Genomic DNA, 19,500 nt, shown 5'->3' on the forward strand with positions numbered 1-19,500 from the left:
CAACGGTATGACACAAAAAAAATAAATCATGATTTTTCTCTTGTTCTCTGAAGTCGTCTTCAAGAGAATTCGACATGGACCAGGCCAAGAGAAGCCTGGCGGGTCACTCGGTGCAGACCGGTGGTGGTAAAATGGATCAGAGCCGTTTTCAGAAGCCCTTTTGGCTTCCAGTGTAGCTGAGGGCGGCCGCATGTCAACTTAGCATGAAACCAGACCTGGGCAGGATGAGTCCAGGTGGCAGCTAACTATGGACGGGGAGAAGAGTCCTTCTCTTGGACGCCTACGTGCAACTTAGTGAGGTTATCTTGACCATTATAGATGGACGGGACTGAACAAACCCTTCGTGGACGTGACGAAGAGGAAAAGAGTGTGGCGATGTTGACACCGTGCCAAGTGGACTACCAGTGGAAAACGCATTAATTTGTTAATAAAACATCGGTGTGGAAATTCCTGGGAACCGAAGCCAGCTCCCTGTGAACCCGCCGCCAAGCTGAGGCTTTGAAAGTGAAAAACGATGCTGAGAATTAGCCTGAGAAGTCCTACAATGAGCAAGTAGCAACACGCGCCTACAAACAACAAAGCGTCGAGGACCAGAATCAGCAGGCCGCGGAGGAAAAACAGGGGATTTTAAGAAAGCTAATAAGATTATAAGCTGAACATTACACTTGAACAAAGAGGAGGGAAGCATATTGACATGTTGCCAGCAGATACATTTAAAGACGGATATAGTTGCACTCGTCCAATGGCAGCTTTTACCGAGAGTCACCTGGGAAACGGCACAGAACTGTCCCTTGTATGAACCATAAAGTAGTTTTCCACTTCTGCTACATAACTAAATGGAGTCTGTGTGGAAGTTTCATAGTTGCTGATATTTCAGCACTACTGCACAAGAAAACAAGGATGTTTTCAAGTATAAAATGAAAAAAAAAGAGGGGGAAAAATATGTTTTTTTGGTGCTAATAGAGAGCACACACCCCATACATATTCAAATTGTGTTTTTGTTTTATACATTATGGCTCTTGATTTACATGTATCACATTACTTCATCATTAAATACCTTTGAAACACAACACATTTAATTTAAAATATAGTTGATAGGAAGATGCAAAATAGCCATGAGTAAGAACAGGAGCTCCCATTGTCATCTGGTTCTGCAGGACAAATGATGGACTTGTGGATCCCGATGGTAGGAACCAAACCAGAAATAAAGTATACGCTTTAATTCCCCATTCACCTTTATGCAAAATTTACAAAAATCCTTTTTTTTTCTTGGACATTAGTTTAGTAAATGAAGGCAGTCCTTGGCAATGGTGATATCGGTTTAATCCAAAAAAAACAACGTTTTCTGACATGTAACAAAGCAAAATGTCAGTAAAAGGCCACATTAAGCTAATATTTTAAACCAGTATCTTAATGCATTGTTTTCCCCGAAAACTTCATCTGATTATCTCTTTAGGATATGTGGGAAAATATAATCTGATAAAAAGCTACATCGCTGGAGTCAACTATGTAGATGAGGCTCTCTGGGGGGAGCTTGAGATAAAATGGAAATAAAAGAAGGAAGTGTGTGGGCAAGAACACCTGTTTCTCTCGCGGCCGAGGTCTCTTATTGAGAAGTATGGCGCGAGGAGCTGGATGAGCCTATTTATAAACAACGCTGGGTCCCGTTACAGCTGTGGCACAAGGCCACGCTTTTGCATATTGAAGAGGTTACGAAAGACAGACGACACACCGGGTTCGCTCGCCGTCTCAGGGAATGAACGCTTTTAAATCGAATTGATGAAGCTGGCGAACTATATTTACATCATCCCCAACCACTGGACAACAAAACCATAGTTCCACAATTAAACTAGGTCTGCAACTGCTAAAAGGTTAGAAAATGTGAGATGTTTTCTCTGTGTTATCTTGATATTTTTAGTATATGTTTTTTGAGTACTTTTTTGATTGTTTAAGCACTTTGTGACCCTAGTCTAGAAAAGCGCTCTATAAATATAAATTACCTACTTACTTAAATACATGTACTTGCAAAAAAGTGTATTCCTAAGAGTTACTACTCTTAAATGTGTATTTCTTACACAGAAGAAAACAAGTCGTGAGGTGTCACATAATGTTGGCATCATTGAATCATAAATGTTGAATTATAACTAATTCTAAAGTAAAAAATAAGGAATTCCTGATTCATTCCTCAAAGGGCCAAATACAACTGGTCTACATGTAAAGAGGCTATTAAGTGCACGATAAAAAAGGCACTTCAGAAGGAAAGTTAAGGATGCGACGTTCTTGTGACGCACTGGTCCTTCTACAATATGTTTCTTAAGGTACAACCACTGTAGCAACGAGCACTTGTGTTGGGAAATACGACTTTTTAACAAAGGATGCGGAAAATTATTGGTCTACAAATATTTATGTCCTCGCACACATAATAAAACAAACAAAAACAAAAAGTTCTAGGCCTGACCAAAGCACTCTGCTAAAGCAGGTGGCGTTCCAAACAAATAAAAACACTGGTTGGGGGGAGCAGCATTCCAAACATATTCAAACATTTAGGAACAGACGGCAGCAAGTAATCAACTGCAGCCCGAGTCTCTGTGTTAGACACACTAAAGTAGACGAATGTGTGTATTATTCTGTCACGCAATAAATACATCTTTAACTTCCCAAGGTGCCCTCGCAACTCGACGCATCACCCTCGTGTGGTGGAAGTGTGACCCCCACCGACGCTGGGTATTGGGTCGGCCAATAGCAACGTCAACTTTGAAATACTGAAATAAATCCATGAAAAAAGAAAAAAAAACATCAAGTAAAAGGACTACAAAATTTATAAGGTCCACTCATAGAAAGGAAAGCAAAAAAGGGGTGGTCATAGGTGACTTGAAACAAGAGGAGGGGGAATGGTAGAAGATGGAGGATAAGATCGTAGAGAGAGCCAGTTCAGTTTAATGGCTTGTTTGTCTGTGCTGTTGGACCACCAGCCTGCACTGGCTGCAGCAGGAAAAACTCGTATATACAGTCGTTTGTACGCACACACACACACACACACACACACACACACACAAAAATCCCTTTCCATATCTGACCCTCTCTCTACCTTTTTTTTTTCCATTGCTCAAGCTTATTACCACAGTTTCAGCACCTCCTCCGATTTGCCCAAAACACATTTTAACAACCTTCGTTTGAAGATGAACCATTTTTGAAAGTAATCTTTCAAAGACAATCTGTGACATGCACGGTAGCCGGGTTATTCACTTTTATTTTTTCGGGGATGAAACAGGAAATTACCAAAAGACTTTCTTGTGCTGCCCATCTTTGTTGATCTTTCCTCGTACAGGATATCCACAAACATGCAAGGTATGGCATGGACGGGAGACTGACGTCACGTTACGACTTAAAGGCCACCCATCCAACAAATCACTCTCTGTTACCAGGCCTCTGACAGACCAGTCCCTGGAGTGAGGGGTCTGCGGCCACAGCACTATTGTGGAGTTACTTAGACTCATTTAGCTGTGGTTCAAAAACAACACAAAGTATGTGACCTTTGAATTTAAATAAAAATGTGATGCCAAGCAAGCACTCGTTCTCTTCTTCATGTCCTGGATAATCACTGCAAAAAAATGTATTTTTCCTTAACTAAAATTTTGAGTTTTCGATTTAAAATATTTGTAAACACCTCTAAGATACCCTGATAATCCAGTTGATAGCATGAATAAACCACTTCAGTTTCACATTTATACTTAAAGTGAAAGTTCACACGGAATTCACACATTTTCTACTCACCCTCATGCAGGGGTTGGGATTATTTTTTAGAATAATCTGATCTTTTTTGGGGTTAAAGGCAAAACAAATATGTTCATTTTAATATGGCGATGTGTGTGATGGTGTATGATGCTCAGGTGTCTTTATCATCACCTTTGTCCAAAAAGACGCACTTTGAAACATCTTAATACATCTGTGGTGCTAGTCTGTGGACAGTAGACTGGAAGCACTCCAGATATTTACCAGGGTGCACCCTATACCCCGTCTGTGTGGCACGTTAGCATTTTTATACTAGAAACTATCTTAAGATATACGTTTTCATGGGGGGAATCCTCTTGTCAAGGCTTCAATACAAGAAGGACGTTACAGATGTATTTGGATGTTTTTAAGTGTTGGACGAAAATGAAGACAACTGAGCTCAAGTTTCTGCATTGAAATGAACATACATTTTTTGTCTATAACTCAAAAAAGTAACAGATTACTCTGAAAATAATCCCACCGTAAAAAATGAGTGAATGTTGGGTGAATCAATCCAAAAATCTTTCTAATTTACCTGTGAATATACCGAGAAAAAAAGATGGGATTGCATTCACTGTGGAAATACACAGGAATTAGGGAAAGTAGCAACAATAAAAAAAACTAACTGAAAACTTTCTTTTGTCATGATCGTCTATTGCTGAAAACTTTTAAAGTAACCACTGTATATTTAACTATAAAAATGCGTTTGACACTTCGCTCTGACTGGCCATTGGTTTCCAGGGGGGTGCTGTTGAATACACAAAATGGCGCATCCAAGGACATGAATATATATTGAATATATTGTGACAAGTGTAGCCCTTCATTTCATCTTTGTTGCCAAAGCTTCGATTTTTTTCAAATTGGCCGTTTGATACTTCTCTCGTCGTCTGAATATATCGTTGGAAAACGTACTAACTCTGCAACGCTATCATGCTCACAAGAGTTACAGGGGCTTCTGCCCCCCCCCAAAAAATGGATTAGAAAGTGATTCAAAGTCTAGGATGATATTTAGCGGAAAAACAATGACGGCAATCAGTAAACTTAACCAAACTATTTCTTTATTCAAACTACTCTGTGTGCAAAAACATGCTTAGTGTCCAAATTAATACTAATAATAGTAATAATTTTTTCCAAGGAACCTATGATTCGCGAATCAAGTTAGAAGGAACAATGTAGTTGAGAAAACATCTTTAGAAATAGTCCCTCACTGGTGTGGTCAGCTCTATGTATATCAAATCTACACGATGGAAACTGCTGTGCATCACACGCAGGTGTAGACTAAAGCTGGTGAAAGCATGTTTAGCAAACTTAAAAGAAAGGGAGAGAGTCATTGTGAGAAAGGTGTCAAATGGATGAGGTTCACACCTTTAAAAGGTTTGAAAGAAGAGGCTTTCCCACTCCACACTGAACAGGATTAGGTGTGTATGTCTGTGCACACAGGTTTGAGTGTGTGTGTATGTGTACGTGTACGTGTATGTGTGTGTGTGTGTGTGCGTCTTCAGTGTGAAAGAAAAACAAATCAGTAGATGAGAATGAACCCTCTTACCCTGCGCAGCAGAAAAGCACACAAGGACAGAGAGCGAGAGTTAAGAGACTGATGGTGAGACGAGGACGAAGCTACACAGAACATGAACCAAATAAATTGAATATATTGGGACAAAAACTTCGCTCGGCATACAGTTTGAAGAGTGGTCAACGTAACTATGACGATTGATTTTATGAGTTCATTTTTAGGGATTTTTAATAGATTTTTCTTTTATTAAAAGATGTCCCACGTTTGGTGTGCGGTTTATGTAACACAGAATCGATAAAACGGGTTTAGTAACAGGCTGACTTTACTGAACATGACACCGGTGCAATTTCACAAATACTAGATTGTTCGGACCAAAAACGCTAGACGGCAGAATTGTAATAAATTAACTGTATTTTTATACTCTGAAGACTGCGATGATGGGCTAATATAGTGAAGGCATTTCCAAGCTCGAGGCGATTCTTCTGCTAAAATAAGAAGAAACGTTCGCCAACATTTCAGTACCGAGTTCGCGGAGGGAACATGTGTTACTCATGCTGCGGGAATGTAAATCTGGGTGAACACTCAGCTTGGGGTCAGTGTAAACTTTTAGCTATGCTAATTAAACTTGAAGAAATACGAGTAGCTGGATTTATACTGGATCGTGGACGTGGACGTACATGAACAACGGTGTATCTTGGAAATGAGAAAAAGTCTTTGTACGAGTGTGACTTGAAGTTATTAACAACAGGAGCTCACTGTGTGTCGAAAGACCACTTCTTAGTCATATGACGGACCTAAAAATAAGTTTTACCCATCAGGGTTTTTTAAACCAGCCACTAACATGTTGTCAAACTGAGAACACATTCAGCACAAGACTACATGGATGTAGACACAGCAGCATTTTTGAGGACAAAAATGTTACGTTAAAATGGTACAAATGTATGTGAAGTCGCATCCAGAGGCAATGAACGAGGTTTAAGAGCTTCATTATAGTTTAATGTATAATAAACACGGCTGGTTCTTAAAGAAACTAATTAAAACTGTAATCACTGCATGCCCTGTACGTGGCCCCGTAAGTTGCATTGTTAATACCCGCATAACAAAATGTGTTGAGCTCCGATTCCGCCGGTTGAAGTCATGGGCGGTTTAAAAACGGGGCAGATCCAAAAGGTAATACAACGATCAAATCGGTTACAGCAAACAGTACGCGTCGGATTAACCCAACCGAAATACACAATATGTACTTTAAAGTGGGATTGGAGATGAAGCCATCAAGTGTAGAAAAATCTAAAGATTACAAAATTGACATTTACATTTCAGCCCCTTTCGCATTGTTGTACGAGTCTGTCGTGTCCCACGTTTTGTCGAACAAACAAAGTTTGTGTTGCCAGATCAAGTCGTGCATCTGCTGATCAGATCCAGCGGAGACTCTGCCTCACTTGTGTTCGTGGCTCGATGCTGACGGAGAAATATTATTTCATGAATAAATGCCTAAACTTTCATTGTGTTGCGAGTCGGTCGAAAACCCCAAAACACATGTAAACAAGTGTTTCCACTTGTACTCAGACTCAGAGGGATGTGCTTTTTTAAAAGCCGCGTTGGCTTCGGGGAAATATACGTTGAATATTCAGAACCAACACAGCAGCGTAGTTACCTATAGAGATTAACATGTGGATCTAATTGATCGATTTAATCATAGGTTATTGTATAATGATAACCCTATAGCTTATTAAACATTTATAGTAGAAGTGTTAAATATTTATTGGGGCGAATTCATTTTCTTACACTCTGTAAATATTTAAAATCAGATATTCACGTAGATATTGCATTTTATTGCAAAATGCAAATCTGATTTAAATATTTAGTCTTTATTTGACTCAATCCTGTTCAAGGTCTATAACCAGTTTGAAAGTCTACTTGACGTTCACAGACCAACAAACGTTCATTTCCGAGTGTGACAATATTTGCCGATAACAAATAAACACGTCAACAGGAATGACTTCTCTTTTTTGAACGGGCAAACCATGGAGAAAAAACAATTTCCCCAGTCGTTACAAATCTTGTAAAGGCAGCATCGACCGCAGTATTCGTGCAGCTCTGGCTACCATTACTTGTTACGCTTTGACCAGCTAATGGAGTGGAAGTTGCATCCGCTGGACGATGCGGGAGATAAACACCCGTGGGAGGAGTCGACGTGACATTTTGACCGACACAAAATGTTCACCTGAATATTTGTTTATGTATGACAAGCAACGTTTTTGACTCCGTAGAGTTTGAACTTTTATTCTCGCAAGAGCAAACGAATGATATAGAGATTAAGAAGAGTAAATCGAATTTAATCCACCAAATACGAGTTTTAAACTTGACAAGATAGCCGCTGGAAACCAGAGCGCGTGCAGCGCAGGTGTTTACTCGAAAGGCATTATCTAACTGAATTGTAAAAGTCAAAGGTCGGCCCGTGTTTGTTTGTCCCTTCAAGTGCTGCCAATGTAAAGTTAACTGGGAGTGCAAAAAACAGAGACTGGCCTTGTTGAAGACATTGAAAAGGATACTCAAAGCGATAAGAGGGCAGATCTCAAAACAAGATGCTTTGAAAATTAACTTCATTTTAGCATTTCTGGAGCACACTCCAAACACAACGCAAGCCACGGACTCCTAAGAAAGACTCGTACTGGGTCCTTTTAAATTTTGGGTAAACAACAAGAGTTAAGAGTCGACTACTTTTATAAGATCAGAATATGTGATTAAACGACTTTGTTTGCTTTGAGGAAAAGTGTTTTTCTTGATGATTCCATTTCCAAAGAAAAAGAAGTGAACAAGTTGAATGAGGGGGGGATGCAAGTGTGTGAAACAGCGACGAAGCCAGTGCTAACACGCATGCCCCTGCTCTCGCGCCGCCTGTTTGAGAACAAACTGTTCTCGCATGTAGCCCCATGCAGACACATAGGAAAACATGCATTGTCCCGGAAGGAAGTGGGCCGGTCAAGGGGCTGAGAGATGAGATCGTGCAGAAAAAAAAAAGCGCATGGAGGGCCGGGTGCGTGCGTGTGCGCTGATCGACGCGCACACATGGCGGTGGACGTGAACAGGCACCTTCCCGGTGGGCCACTTCAAACGCATACCACAGCATCCACGCCAGTGTCAGGAAAACGCCACCGTGTGAACCCCCCCCTCACCCCACCCCGACAACCCCGAAAAGACTTCCCACACGTACAGCTCTTTTTCCGCGACCGTTCCAATTTAACCATCTCGACGCGACAAGCTCGGCTATCACGGGAGGTTATAGAGGAGGTTGTTGTGTAAACTTTTGGGATCGGTCGCGTCGCTGCGGTTGCAACGAGGTGACAGTTTACAGAAGCGTGTGGACGGGCGGAAAACATACAGAACATCATTTGAATACACGCACACGCACAGATACGCCGTTCCCTCCCCAACAGAGCTGTGCTTACAAGCCTGGGAGGAACATGAAGGGGGCCCAGTTCCCAGTTGCACAACTTGTTTTTCACAAGTCAGACCAAGAGACAGCTTAGCAATTACTTCAGAAAAACAGTTGGCTGATCAGCGCGACCAACCAAATTAACTAACACCTGGTTAAAAAAAAAACACACTTCCATAAGGTAGCAGAAGATCCCGCTTGTATATCAGTCCTTTACGTCTCCTCATGTGACTAAAGTTGTGTGTTCGCAATTAAAAAAGCATTTCGGTTGCTGCCCCGACAACCACCCTCGGGCACCATCCCCCTTGTACCTGCCAAATATGGTCACTTCCCAGAAAACTCTTGAATCGAGACAGGTAAAGAACAACAGAGGGACAAAATGGGAGGAGGAGGGGGGAACGCAGCCCAGTCTCATAAGACCCTTTCATGGGCCTCTGTTCTGTCTGCATACATGACCTGTGTAAAAATGTCCAGAACATTTCCTTTGAACCTGGCGGCAAGGAGCCATTTTAGGTCTTACACTTGAAGACTGTACCTCCACGTGTTCACAACATTTTCCAGGAAAACCATTGTGCGTCGAAACAAAAGGGGCTTGAAGTTGATCAGACTTTAAACTACATGCTGATGCTTTCACTTGAAAGAATGTGCATTTTTATTTAGTTGCACCTCTTTAACAAGGATTTTAAGGTATTAAAAAAAAACCTCAATATCTCACTTTACTCTATGACAAATGCAAACATATTCACAAAATTATTCACAAATGTCTTGTAAAAAAAACAAACCGACTATCCTTAAGGTAGTCACGTAAATCTTTATATGAAAATATATACTTAAAAAAATCCTATATAACTGAATGTAATGTCTCACCACGATTTAAGTGCAATGGTCGATGGCATCAGAAATTTAAAAAGAACGCAATATAAATGCTGGTGATAAGTATTTTAAAATACTTTATTTCAATAAAGACCTTTAGATATTTTCCTTTGGCATTTTTACCTTGTGTATCCAATAAAAGCCAATAGAAATCCAGAAATATGATGTAATCATTTTCCCTTTTCAGTACCTGAAGGCCAAAGTTGCATTGAATAATTTACAATCTTAACCCACAGAACACAACTGTTGATTGACATTTTCTGCAAGACTTTACTTGTCTCGCGAGGTCACTTTACAAATTATTTTATTGGTGCGATGAGAGCAAATAAAAGCAGTCAAATTCCTTGCGGGTTACGACTTAAAATAAAGATGATTCTTGAATGAAACCTTCAAAACGTCTTACCATATAATAAAAAACAATTATTGAATATCAATTCCACTGTATATGTATTTTTAAAATATCATTTTTAAGACATTCTTGTGACTAAATATTTCACCTTTAAATTGTCTGTTCTTATTGTGGCCCAGGTGTGATTCAAATTAGTAATGTTATCAACTAGCCAAGCTCGTAAGAATGGTATTCATATTAAAATTTACTTTATTTTAGTTACAAAAAAATCCCAAAACAGTTTTCTGCATAATGCTTTTGCCAAGGTCCCAATCTACCTTTCAAAAATTGCTAAAATGTAAGTGATTCATTTCATCTTCTCATGTTTGAGTGAAGTCTCCTAAAAAAAACAACGCTTAGATCATGTTTTTATCTTGGATATTAAACTTGCTAAAAAGAAGAAAGTATAATATACAATAAAAAACTTTATAAACAAGATCATTTTGCACAGGTTAGTTGCTAATTCTAAATGATTTTGGAGACATGAGAAAATTGTTGTTGATCATTATAAAATTTGTATATGTAATTACATGGTTACATCATGTAATTCATAACCGTTTTAATCCTTAAAAAACATATATAAAAGGGGAATCTTTCAAGCTGAACTTTGCAAATATCAGTCAAAAAAAATAAATAGAATCGATTTTAAGTAGCTGTGATCACAGATAAATGATTTGCAAAGGCAGGGTAAACCGAACACAAAGTTTACAGCAGGATCATTAACTATCCGACCTATTTAGATTAGACTTTTTTTTAACTCTACTATCACGCGTGGACTGCTTGATAAAATCAATAAATGGATTTATAAAATTTAAAAATAAACACAGTTGGCGAAGGTGGGGGGTGTGTGTTGCTTTCTTCAGCGCCAAATCTTAGGACTAATCCTCCTCTAAATACTCCTTTAAGCGGCTAATTTGTTTACGTTGGAGCCGCGGGAGCGCCGAGTTGTTGTTGTTATTGTTGGGTGTCGCCATGAGAGGCCTAGCTCGGCTCTCCGGGCTCATCCTGCTGCTCCCAGTTTAGACGCGGCTGGAGCAGACCACCCTCGCCCCGGCCGCGGTCCCCGGTGAGTTGGGGGGTCGACGGCGGACACGGGGGCTCGACGCGAGATATATATATGTATATGTATATATATTTATCGGCGGCTTCTCTACGGTTGTGACGCGACAACAACAACACATTTCTATGAGCGGCTCGTAACACGAAATCACTAGCGACGTGACGCTCTTCTGCGCATGCGCACTCAATACGTACGATGTTTATATTTTTTTCTTTGAGCGAGAAAACGTTTCAAATACGCCTTAAAATTGTTTTTAAATGATTCGACATCATATTTAATAACAATCGAACTCGCAATACGCATTCATCAATTAGATCAACCGTTTATAAAACAATATTAAATCCAACCTGTCAATTACATGGCAAAGCAAATTTCCAAAAACAACATGTATATATCGTCGAAATAAATAAATATAATTCAAATACTCACTTTCTCCGTTGGTTAATCCGCACTTGTAAATAACACAAGTGCAAATGATGACAAACACCATTTGTGTTCGCAGCTTTACAGTCCACCACATTTTTGGTTTTGGAAAATCAGCTCTTCGTTTAAAAAGGAAAACAAAAACAAAAATCACTCAAAATGTTTTTCTTTTGTATAAAAAAAAAAAAGTTTTTAAAAAAAACAATCAGATTGAGATGTGGAAGGCTGACCCCCATGCACAGGAGGGGGGGTGTGGGTGGGTGTAAATAAGAAGCTTCCTCTTCCAAGTGTTCAGGAGCTTCTGTGTGGAAACCAGATCACTAAATAATCTTGACTTCTAGGAGCACATGTGCGGGTGACAATCTTCATGTTCCATACGTGAAGATGACAGTCCACGTCCATCTGTTTGTGTTTTTTGCTATCAATCAAATGGTGGCAGTTAGTACTATGTCACAGGTCTAGTTTGGGGGTCCCTCAAGGGTGTAAGGGGGATCCATTGAGAATGATAAACAAATACACTTTGAAAAAGAAAATGTTTTTCTCCAATAAGAGTTGTGGATATCAGTAGGGAGTTTTCTCTGGATTATTTAAGATCTATTCAGTCCACGGGTTCCATCGATTTTAATGTTGTCTTAAAAAAAGGGGGTCTTCTTCTTCAGGCACATCCAGGGGGAAAAACCTCCTGAAGAACGAGCTCCTTCCAGCACGACCTTCCTGTGAACTCCCTCACCCACTTCTGACCACCACGCCGCCGCCAGCCAGCGAACACAAAACGGCATTAAACGAGCAAAAGAGAAAAACAAAAAAACAACTTGACTGGATGTGGTCACCAGTCTAGAGACGTGAGATGGTAAAAAAGAAAAGAAACAAGAAAGAGCAGCAGCGTACGATCCACACGTCGGTAGGAAGCGAGGAAAAAAAGTCCAACACGCCGTCTGCCTAACGTTCCCCTCAGATGAACGTTAGCCTGATGGAGAAAAACAGCTAATGCTAGCTAAGCTAATCCAAAACAAACGTTCCAGCAGATAGTTCCCAGTGAAGAGGGAGCGAGCGCGCGATACACTGGCTCGTTCCCGCGTCCGCCAGTCCCGCACGGATCGGGTGAGGAGTCGTATTTAAGACTTAAAAAGACGGGGTCAAGTGTAAAAACTTGGATTCCCGTTCCGTTCTCGGCGCCTGCTCTCCCTCAGGTTCTCCGTCTCTCTGTGAGTCTCTCACCAGTAAACAAGTCCTGCCAGTCACCTCAGCCTGCTCGCGGTGTGGCCGCGCGGAAAACCAGGAGCGGATCGCTGTTCACCTAGAGGACCTAGACGATCGACGAGTGGATCCGGAGTCTCCAGACAACCGCCGCTTGCGCATATCGGCGAGTTTTTTTTAAACGTAAACACAAGAGCCTCGGACTAAAGAAAACAGTTAACAGCGAGATACGAACATTACTTCATCTCACACTCGCATTTTTTTAAATGGTTTATTGTATCCCGGTGGTGTTATTTTTGCTGCCATCACTTCATCTATATTCCTTTGTTGTACATTTCCATCACATCCAGCAATAATATCAACAATATATCGGATGCATTTAATGGGGAGATTAAAAAAAAACATAGTTGGAATTTAACTTTAAGAGCTGACCTAAAATTAATACAAATTAATTTTGTATTAAATTAATTTATATTATTTTTTGTAAAATTAATACAAATTAATACAGGTGAGAATACAAAACTCTGCAGCGAGAATTCTGACCTGCTCTAGTAGAAGAACTCGCATTTCCCTGATCCTTATAACTCTGCATTGGCTGCCAGTTTCTTTCAGGATCAATTTTAAAATTCTGAATCTACTGATGGATCCTGAACACGCTTCCGGACCAGAAGAGAGAAATCCTTACAGGCTATTTTTCTTATTTAACTTGTTGCTGCTGTGGTTGTCTCTATGTTATCTCGACCTTTTTAAGCATTTATTTTAACTGTGTATTGTTTTTGATTGTTCAAGCGCTTTGTAACCCTGGTCTGAGAAAGGCGATTAACAAATAATTACTTACTTACTTAGTTACTTAGTTACTTACTTACTTACTTACTTACTTACTTACTTACTTTATTTTTTACTCATGTTCCTAGCAATCCAAAACCGTACATGCTTATTAAACTCATAGTCAAAGTCAAAACGTAAGGATTAAGTTGATTGTGATCTGTCTGTTTGTAAATGAAACAACAGGTTTAAAAGGAAATTTCAGGAAATGCTGATAATAGAATAAGAACAGATGATTTGCTGTTTATGTTCTGATTTACCATCTGGATCCACAAAAAGATTAGAGTTTCATTACTCTATCATCGGAAGATGAAGCTCAAGCACCCCTTATCCTCATGTCTATGTTGTTAAGGTAAGGTAAGGTAAGGTAAAACTTTATTGATCCCTCAGGAGGTTTCCTTCGGGAAATTATTTTTTTCCAATAGCCAATACATACAGAATTTTTTTATAAAAAAATAAAAAAAAGTGAGTAAAAAAGTGAGTTGTGCGAGTGAGTTCTTGAATTACACCATTTCCTGCTTATCGATCACAAGGCTATCAACTGTATTTAATAAGGTATCTTATATATACATGAAATAAGTAAAAAGTAATAATATTGGGTGGGAAAAATAACTGAAGGGTATGAGAGCTGCTTGGCAGAGGTCTACACTCTCTTGTTTTTTTCCCCCGTTTATTTTAATAATCCCTTTTAAAACCTAATCAAGTAACTTGTTTTCATATGCCTTTTGTGTAAGTATGTTAATGGAACTTAAAACAACTTAAAATCATATTGAACATTTTTAATATGTAATAAATACAATTATATAATATACTAGTTTTGTTTTTTACCGTCTCAACTTTCTAATCTGAACAAAGAAACCATCAACATTTGGGCAGCTTATTTTCAGCATCTTGCTGTTGAGTCGAGGCCTCGGAAATTCCAGGTCACGTTCAACTGTCCCCAAAACAATTTAAAATTCTTCTCAGTCCTCCAGAAAAGTTTGGAGACGAAACAAATAAGAGGCAAGACTGGCTTTAAACTGTGTCAACATGAGTCACAGCCTCAGCCCTGCAGCCAGGAAGTTAAATACCTGCCTGCACCGGCAAAGGTACACAGACAGTTCCTCTACATTTGCATAACAAACATCCTTCTGATGAAACATGTCCCTGTTAACTACACAACATGCTCCGTACATTCACAGTGTTGCTCGGTCTCTCTCGCCGAGCCATTCATGGAAACCAGCACAAAAGGAAAGAACAGACACACTTCTCATGGGGCTCCCGGTGGTGGGCTTGGGTGGGAGCACAGAGCTAAGAGCTTGTTGTGAACCTGAGGAATGTTGTTACCCGGTGAACACACTCAATGAGGTCTCAGCCAGATAAAATGTCACCGAAGGACTCGGGACTCTGGAATCTAGTCAAAACAGATTCTCAGTGTCGCAGCCCTCATGTCCTACCTTGGCCACTGTTGTGATGTGGAGCTAATTGAGTGAATGGATTTTTAACCCACTAACCTACCTGGAGTTTGTATTATGAGTGGCCCCAACACACCCGCGCTCCTGCTCTGTTCTACTACAGCTGCTCCATTTAGTAGGTGGCGCTAAAAATAACTGCAGCGAAGTATCAGGCAAAGAGGAAGGTTTTTTTGTGAGCAGTGATTAATAATGAGGTGTATACGTCCTCCGGCGAATCTAAAATCAATGATAGGTTTAAAAGAAATAAAATAAAATCTGAAAACTGGTTATTCTGTGTCTATTTTATGAGTTTTTCCAGAAATGTCAAATTAAATACAAAAGCTGAAACAATGATATATTTTAGAAAAGTAAGTAATTAATGGTTATTTCTAAAGCGCCTTTCTAGACCAGGGTCACAAAGCGCTTTAACAATAAAAATCAATACACAGTTAAAATATATACTTTAAAAGATCAAGACACCTAAGACAAACACAAAAGTCCCAAAATCAGGGGAAAACCTGCATAAATAAAAATGTCTTAAGATGTTTCTTGAAGGAGTCAGTAGATCAAACACAGAGGGAGAGGAAGATCGTTTCAAAGCTTAGGAGCAACAGTCTGGAAGGATTTCTCTCCTCTGGTCCAGAAGTGTGTTCAGGAACCATCAGTAGATTCTGATCCACAGACCTCAGAGCCCGAGCTGGGGTGTAAGTCTGGATCAGATCAGTGATGTAAGGAGGAGTCTGACCATGAATAGATCTGAAAGTAAGAACCAGAATTTAAAAATTGATCCTGAAAGAAACTGGAAGCCAGTGAAGAGTTTTAAGGATCGGAGAAATGTGAGTTCTTCTACTAGAGCAGCTCAGAATTCTCGCTGCAGAGTTTTGTATTAACTGCAGGCGAGACAGATCCTTCTTGTTTGGACACAAATATAAACTGCTGCAATAGTCTAAACAAGAAGCCACAACAATTGTGACTAATGGCAACATAACCTTCTCCTTTAAAATTCATATTTTTCTTCACATTTTTTTAATTATTCTTTTATGGTTTAGTCCGGTCCTGCAGTTTTACAAACTGCTCTGTAGCTTTAACATGTTCTGGCTGTTGCAAAGACACTGCTTCTTTAAATGACATCACAAACAGGAGATGATTCACAAGTTATAGGCCACACAACACATTATTGATAACAATAATAACAATAATTAATTTGATTAAGAGCGACTTTTCTGGACTCACACCCTGCACAGATAAAATGAATGACACAATCACATAATACAATACAAATAAATAGTAATAATTAAAAAGTAAGTTAAAAAAAACTGTTTAAATAGATTTCTTGCAATATAAAGTACATTTTAAACAGAACAGTATAATTACTAGACAGTCTGTAACAGTGTTTGCTATAGTCATTCCATACCACTCCGTAACATGTTGTGTCTTTCCATACTTTGCTCTAAAAATTTGAAATACAATTTAGTAAGACTCCTTTAAATATATTGTTAAACAGTTCAGTAACGGAAAAAACACTCAATGTTTTGAAATAAACGTCTGCATTATGTATGAAATATAGTGCCTATAGTTTGTTATAGTCTGGTATGAACAATGACACCTGTTAATGCTTATAATGGAAACACTTTTTGCAGGTCATGTGACTTCCATAATGAAAATGACTTTACTAGCATCTGTAAAGTAAGAAATAAACATTATATTAACCCTCCATGAGTTTTATTTCTCCATGTTTTCTGAGACCTGAATGTGGTCTGTGGATAACTGAGCTCCCGTTTGGCAGCAGTCTGCACTTGTCATGTGTCGCTGCTGTAACAAGAGTGTTTGGCATGTCCTGACTCTGCCCGTCTCTCTTTCACTGGGCCGTTCATTCACAAACACAGACGCTTCCACGGAGAACCAGCAGGGTCACCAAAAGTCAGCGCAGATCAATGGAGCTACTGGAAAAATCCACCCGTTGGACACTTCTGTCTGCTTGCAACGACAGTTTGTTCACACCGACTGCTGGTTTATCTCCCTGACCGGATTAATATGTCTGAATGAAGGCCGTTCCTTTTGTCGGCCGGGCTCAGTAATTAGCTTCCTGCGGAGGCAGGAAGTTTGTGTTTCTGTGTCTTTGTGTGTGAGGTAGACCGTTCACCAAGGCGAGGGGTTTAAACAGACAAAGTGTTCCTGGATTATCCTCTTCAAACAGCTCCCTGTGTTAGTGATTTACTCTTTTAGCACTGGCTGTTCCCGAACTTGAGGCCCTGAAATATTTACCCCCCCCACACTCACTTCCCTCAGTCGGCGCATGACCTCACATCTCCCTCTTGTGTGACGAAACAACCTTTGGAGTGGTTGATTTAGAGCGACAAATAATTAATTTCTGTTGTCTATCGAGTGAGAATCAACATGTCTGCTTAATGTTCATTTGAAAACCAGCAAAAGAAATATGATTTTATATGAAACTGTCAATGTGTTTTATAAATATGAGTAAAACAAATTTCTGAGATTCATGATGAGACTGTGGAGTCACCGGGCGGGAATGATTGATAGAGCTGCGTATCATCAGCGTACAAGAAACCTTGTGAGTTTAGGATCCGGCCCAATGAGGTTCTTTTATAGTAAGAAGAGCAGGGACCCTAATGCTGATCCTTGGGGGACCCCTGTGAAAAGGTGGTGTGAAAATGTATAAGATATGACAAACTTTTCTACGAATCTTTGGAACGATCACTAACTTTCTGTAGAGAATACCGCTAAGTGTACTTCCATCTATCTATCATCCATCCATCCATCCATCCATCCATCCATCCATCCATCCATCCATCCATCCATCCATCCATCCATCCATCCATCCATCCATCCATCCATCCATCCATCCATCCATCCATCCATCCATCCATCCATCCATCCATCCATCCATCCATCCATCCATCCATCCATCCATCCATCGAGTGATGCTACTGTCCATCTGAGCCTAATATTAATGCTATACATGTTTTTAAAATGTATAGAATTGTACAAACAAATACACTGAATCAGAATTTGGTTAGAAACGAGCTGCTTGGAAGAGTTCTTCACTCTTTAGGTGCTTTTTTAAAATGTCAACTATTATTTACTATTATCATACATGTAATCATTTTTTTAATTTTATTTTTCGCATATTACGCTTCACACATCTGACATTATTATTTTATTTAATTGTTTTTTTTTTTCAATTAAGCTATTATTAATTATATATTGACCTGTGTAGAGTAGAACTGTGCAAAGTGTGGACCCTATCTATGTGGCCCAGATGAGGTCAAAATAATACTATAAAACTGACGTTTTGAAATGTTTCTGATGACTCTCTTACAATTTAATTATTTATTTATTAATTTGTTCAACTAAATATAACTTGTTAAAGATCTTAGTGATCTTTTCCTTTTTTTTTCATTTGTCTTTTTTATTGGTAATGGTAGGTTATTTTATATCACATTTTAATTGGAATTTATATTAAATAAAAATTTATTTTAATTATTTTTAATTATTGAAACTTATTTTATGGCATAATAAAAGTTTGTAGTATTTGTTTTAAATATCTATTATTATTAATAATTAATTTTATTTTCTGTGAGTATTATTTTGAATTAAAACATTTCTGCTCAATATGGTATGTTTTATTATTTCTACGCTTCATCTTGTGCGACAGAATCCTCAGCGGAGTGAAGTGTGTTCTTCAGTCGTGCAGGTGAGGCAGAGACGACGGCGAGAGTGAAATAGAAAGTGATGGTTCTGATCCAGGGCAGTATCTCTGACTAAGCCCAGGACGAGGGCGAACAAGGCTGCTCGAGAGAACAGTGTGTCCAGCTCAACACTCCGGTAATACTGTGATGAACGCAGCCGTCCAGAAAATCTCACACGCAGACCAAACAAACGCACGTTAATAATCCGCATTAATAGCAGTTGTTTTTCTGCCTGATCCCGGCTCGTCACCTGGTGACGGGAGGGTCACTGAGGGTCATGCTGGGGTCATGCTGGGGTCAGCGATCCATGAGGGATTAAATCTTTACCTGGAACTTTTTTCTCATCCGTTGGTTCCACATTCCACAGTACTGGTGAAAATACCTTTAATCTGAGTCCCAGAGTTGTCCTCACAACCACAAGTCAGGCAGCTAGAATACATAGCATAGATGCTAACATTCACTTCTCTGTCAGCGCTGTCATCTTCCTCTAGATCAGGGGTGCCCACACTTTTTTGTTCCGCGAGCTACTTTTAAAACGATTCCAAAAGATCCACTTTCATCAGATTTGCTCAACATAAGTAAGTCCATACTTCAGTCAGATGACTTGCACTGGATATTGCAAGAAAGTAGCATATTTTCTTGTATTTGGATACTTTTCCTCTGAGAGTAACTTCCAAAAACGTCCATGAAACCTGGTTAAACTAATGTATCCATATAGTATCCATCCAAAAAAAAACATTTGTGAAAGGATTTTTAGAGCTGCGTATCATTAGCGTAGCAGTGGTACGAGAAACCTTGTGAGGTGGTGTACAGTAAAAAGAGCACGGGCCCAAACACTGATCCTTGGGGGACCCCTGTGAAAAGGTGGTGT

At 39.5% G+C, this 19,500-nt stretch overlaps 1 protein-coding gene across 1 annotated transcript in view; it reads right to left on the reverse strand.

Annotated features, from left to right (window-relative positions):
* The window catches only part of insrb (insulin receptor b), a 58,407-nt gene extending 45,756 nt beyond the window's left edge, over positions 1 to 12,651 (reverse strand). Inside the window, exon 1 of the mRNA XM_087783654.1 lies at positions 11,471 to 12,651. Coding sequence (XP_087639780.1) covers positions 11,471 to 11,561 — 91 coding nt within the window. The 5' untranslated portion in view covers positions 11,562 to 12,651. The remainder of the gene's footprint in view (positions 1 to 11,470) is intronic.
* Between the last annotated feature and the right edge of the window lie 6,849 nt (positions 12,652 to 19,500).

Source organism: Callionymus lyra, chromosome 2 (genome assembly GCF_982586985.1).
Source record: "Callionymus lyra chromosome 2, fCalLyr1.hap1.1, whole genome shotgun sequence".
Classification (NCBI taxonomy): Eukaryota; Metazoa; Chordata; class Actinopteri; order Syngnathiformes; family Callionymidae; genus Callionymus; species Callionymus lyra.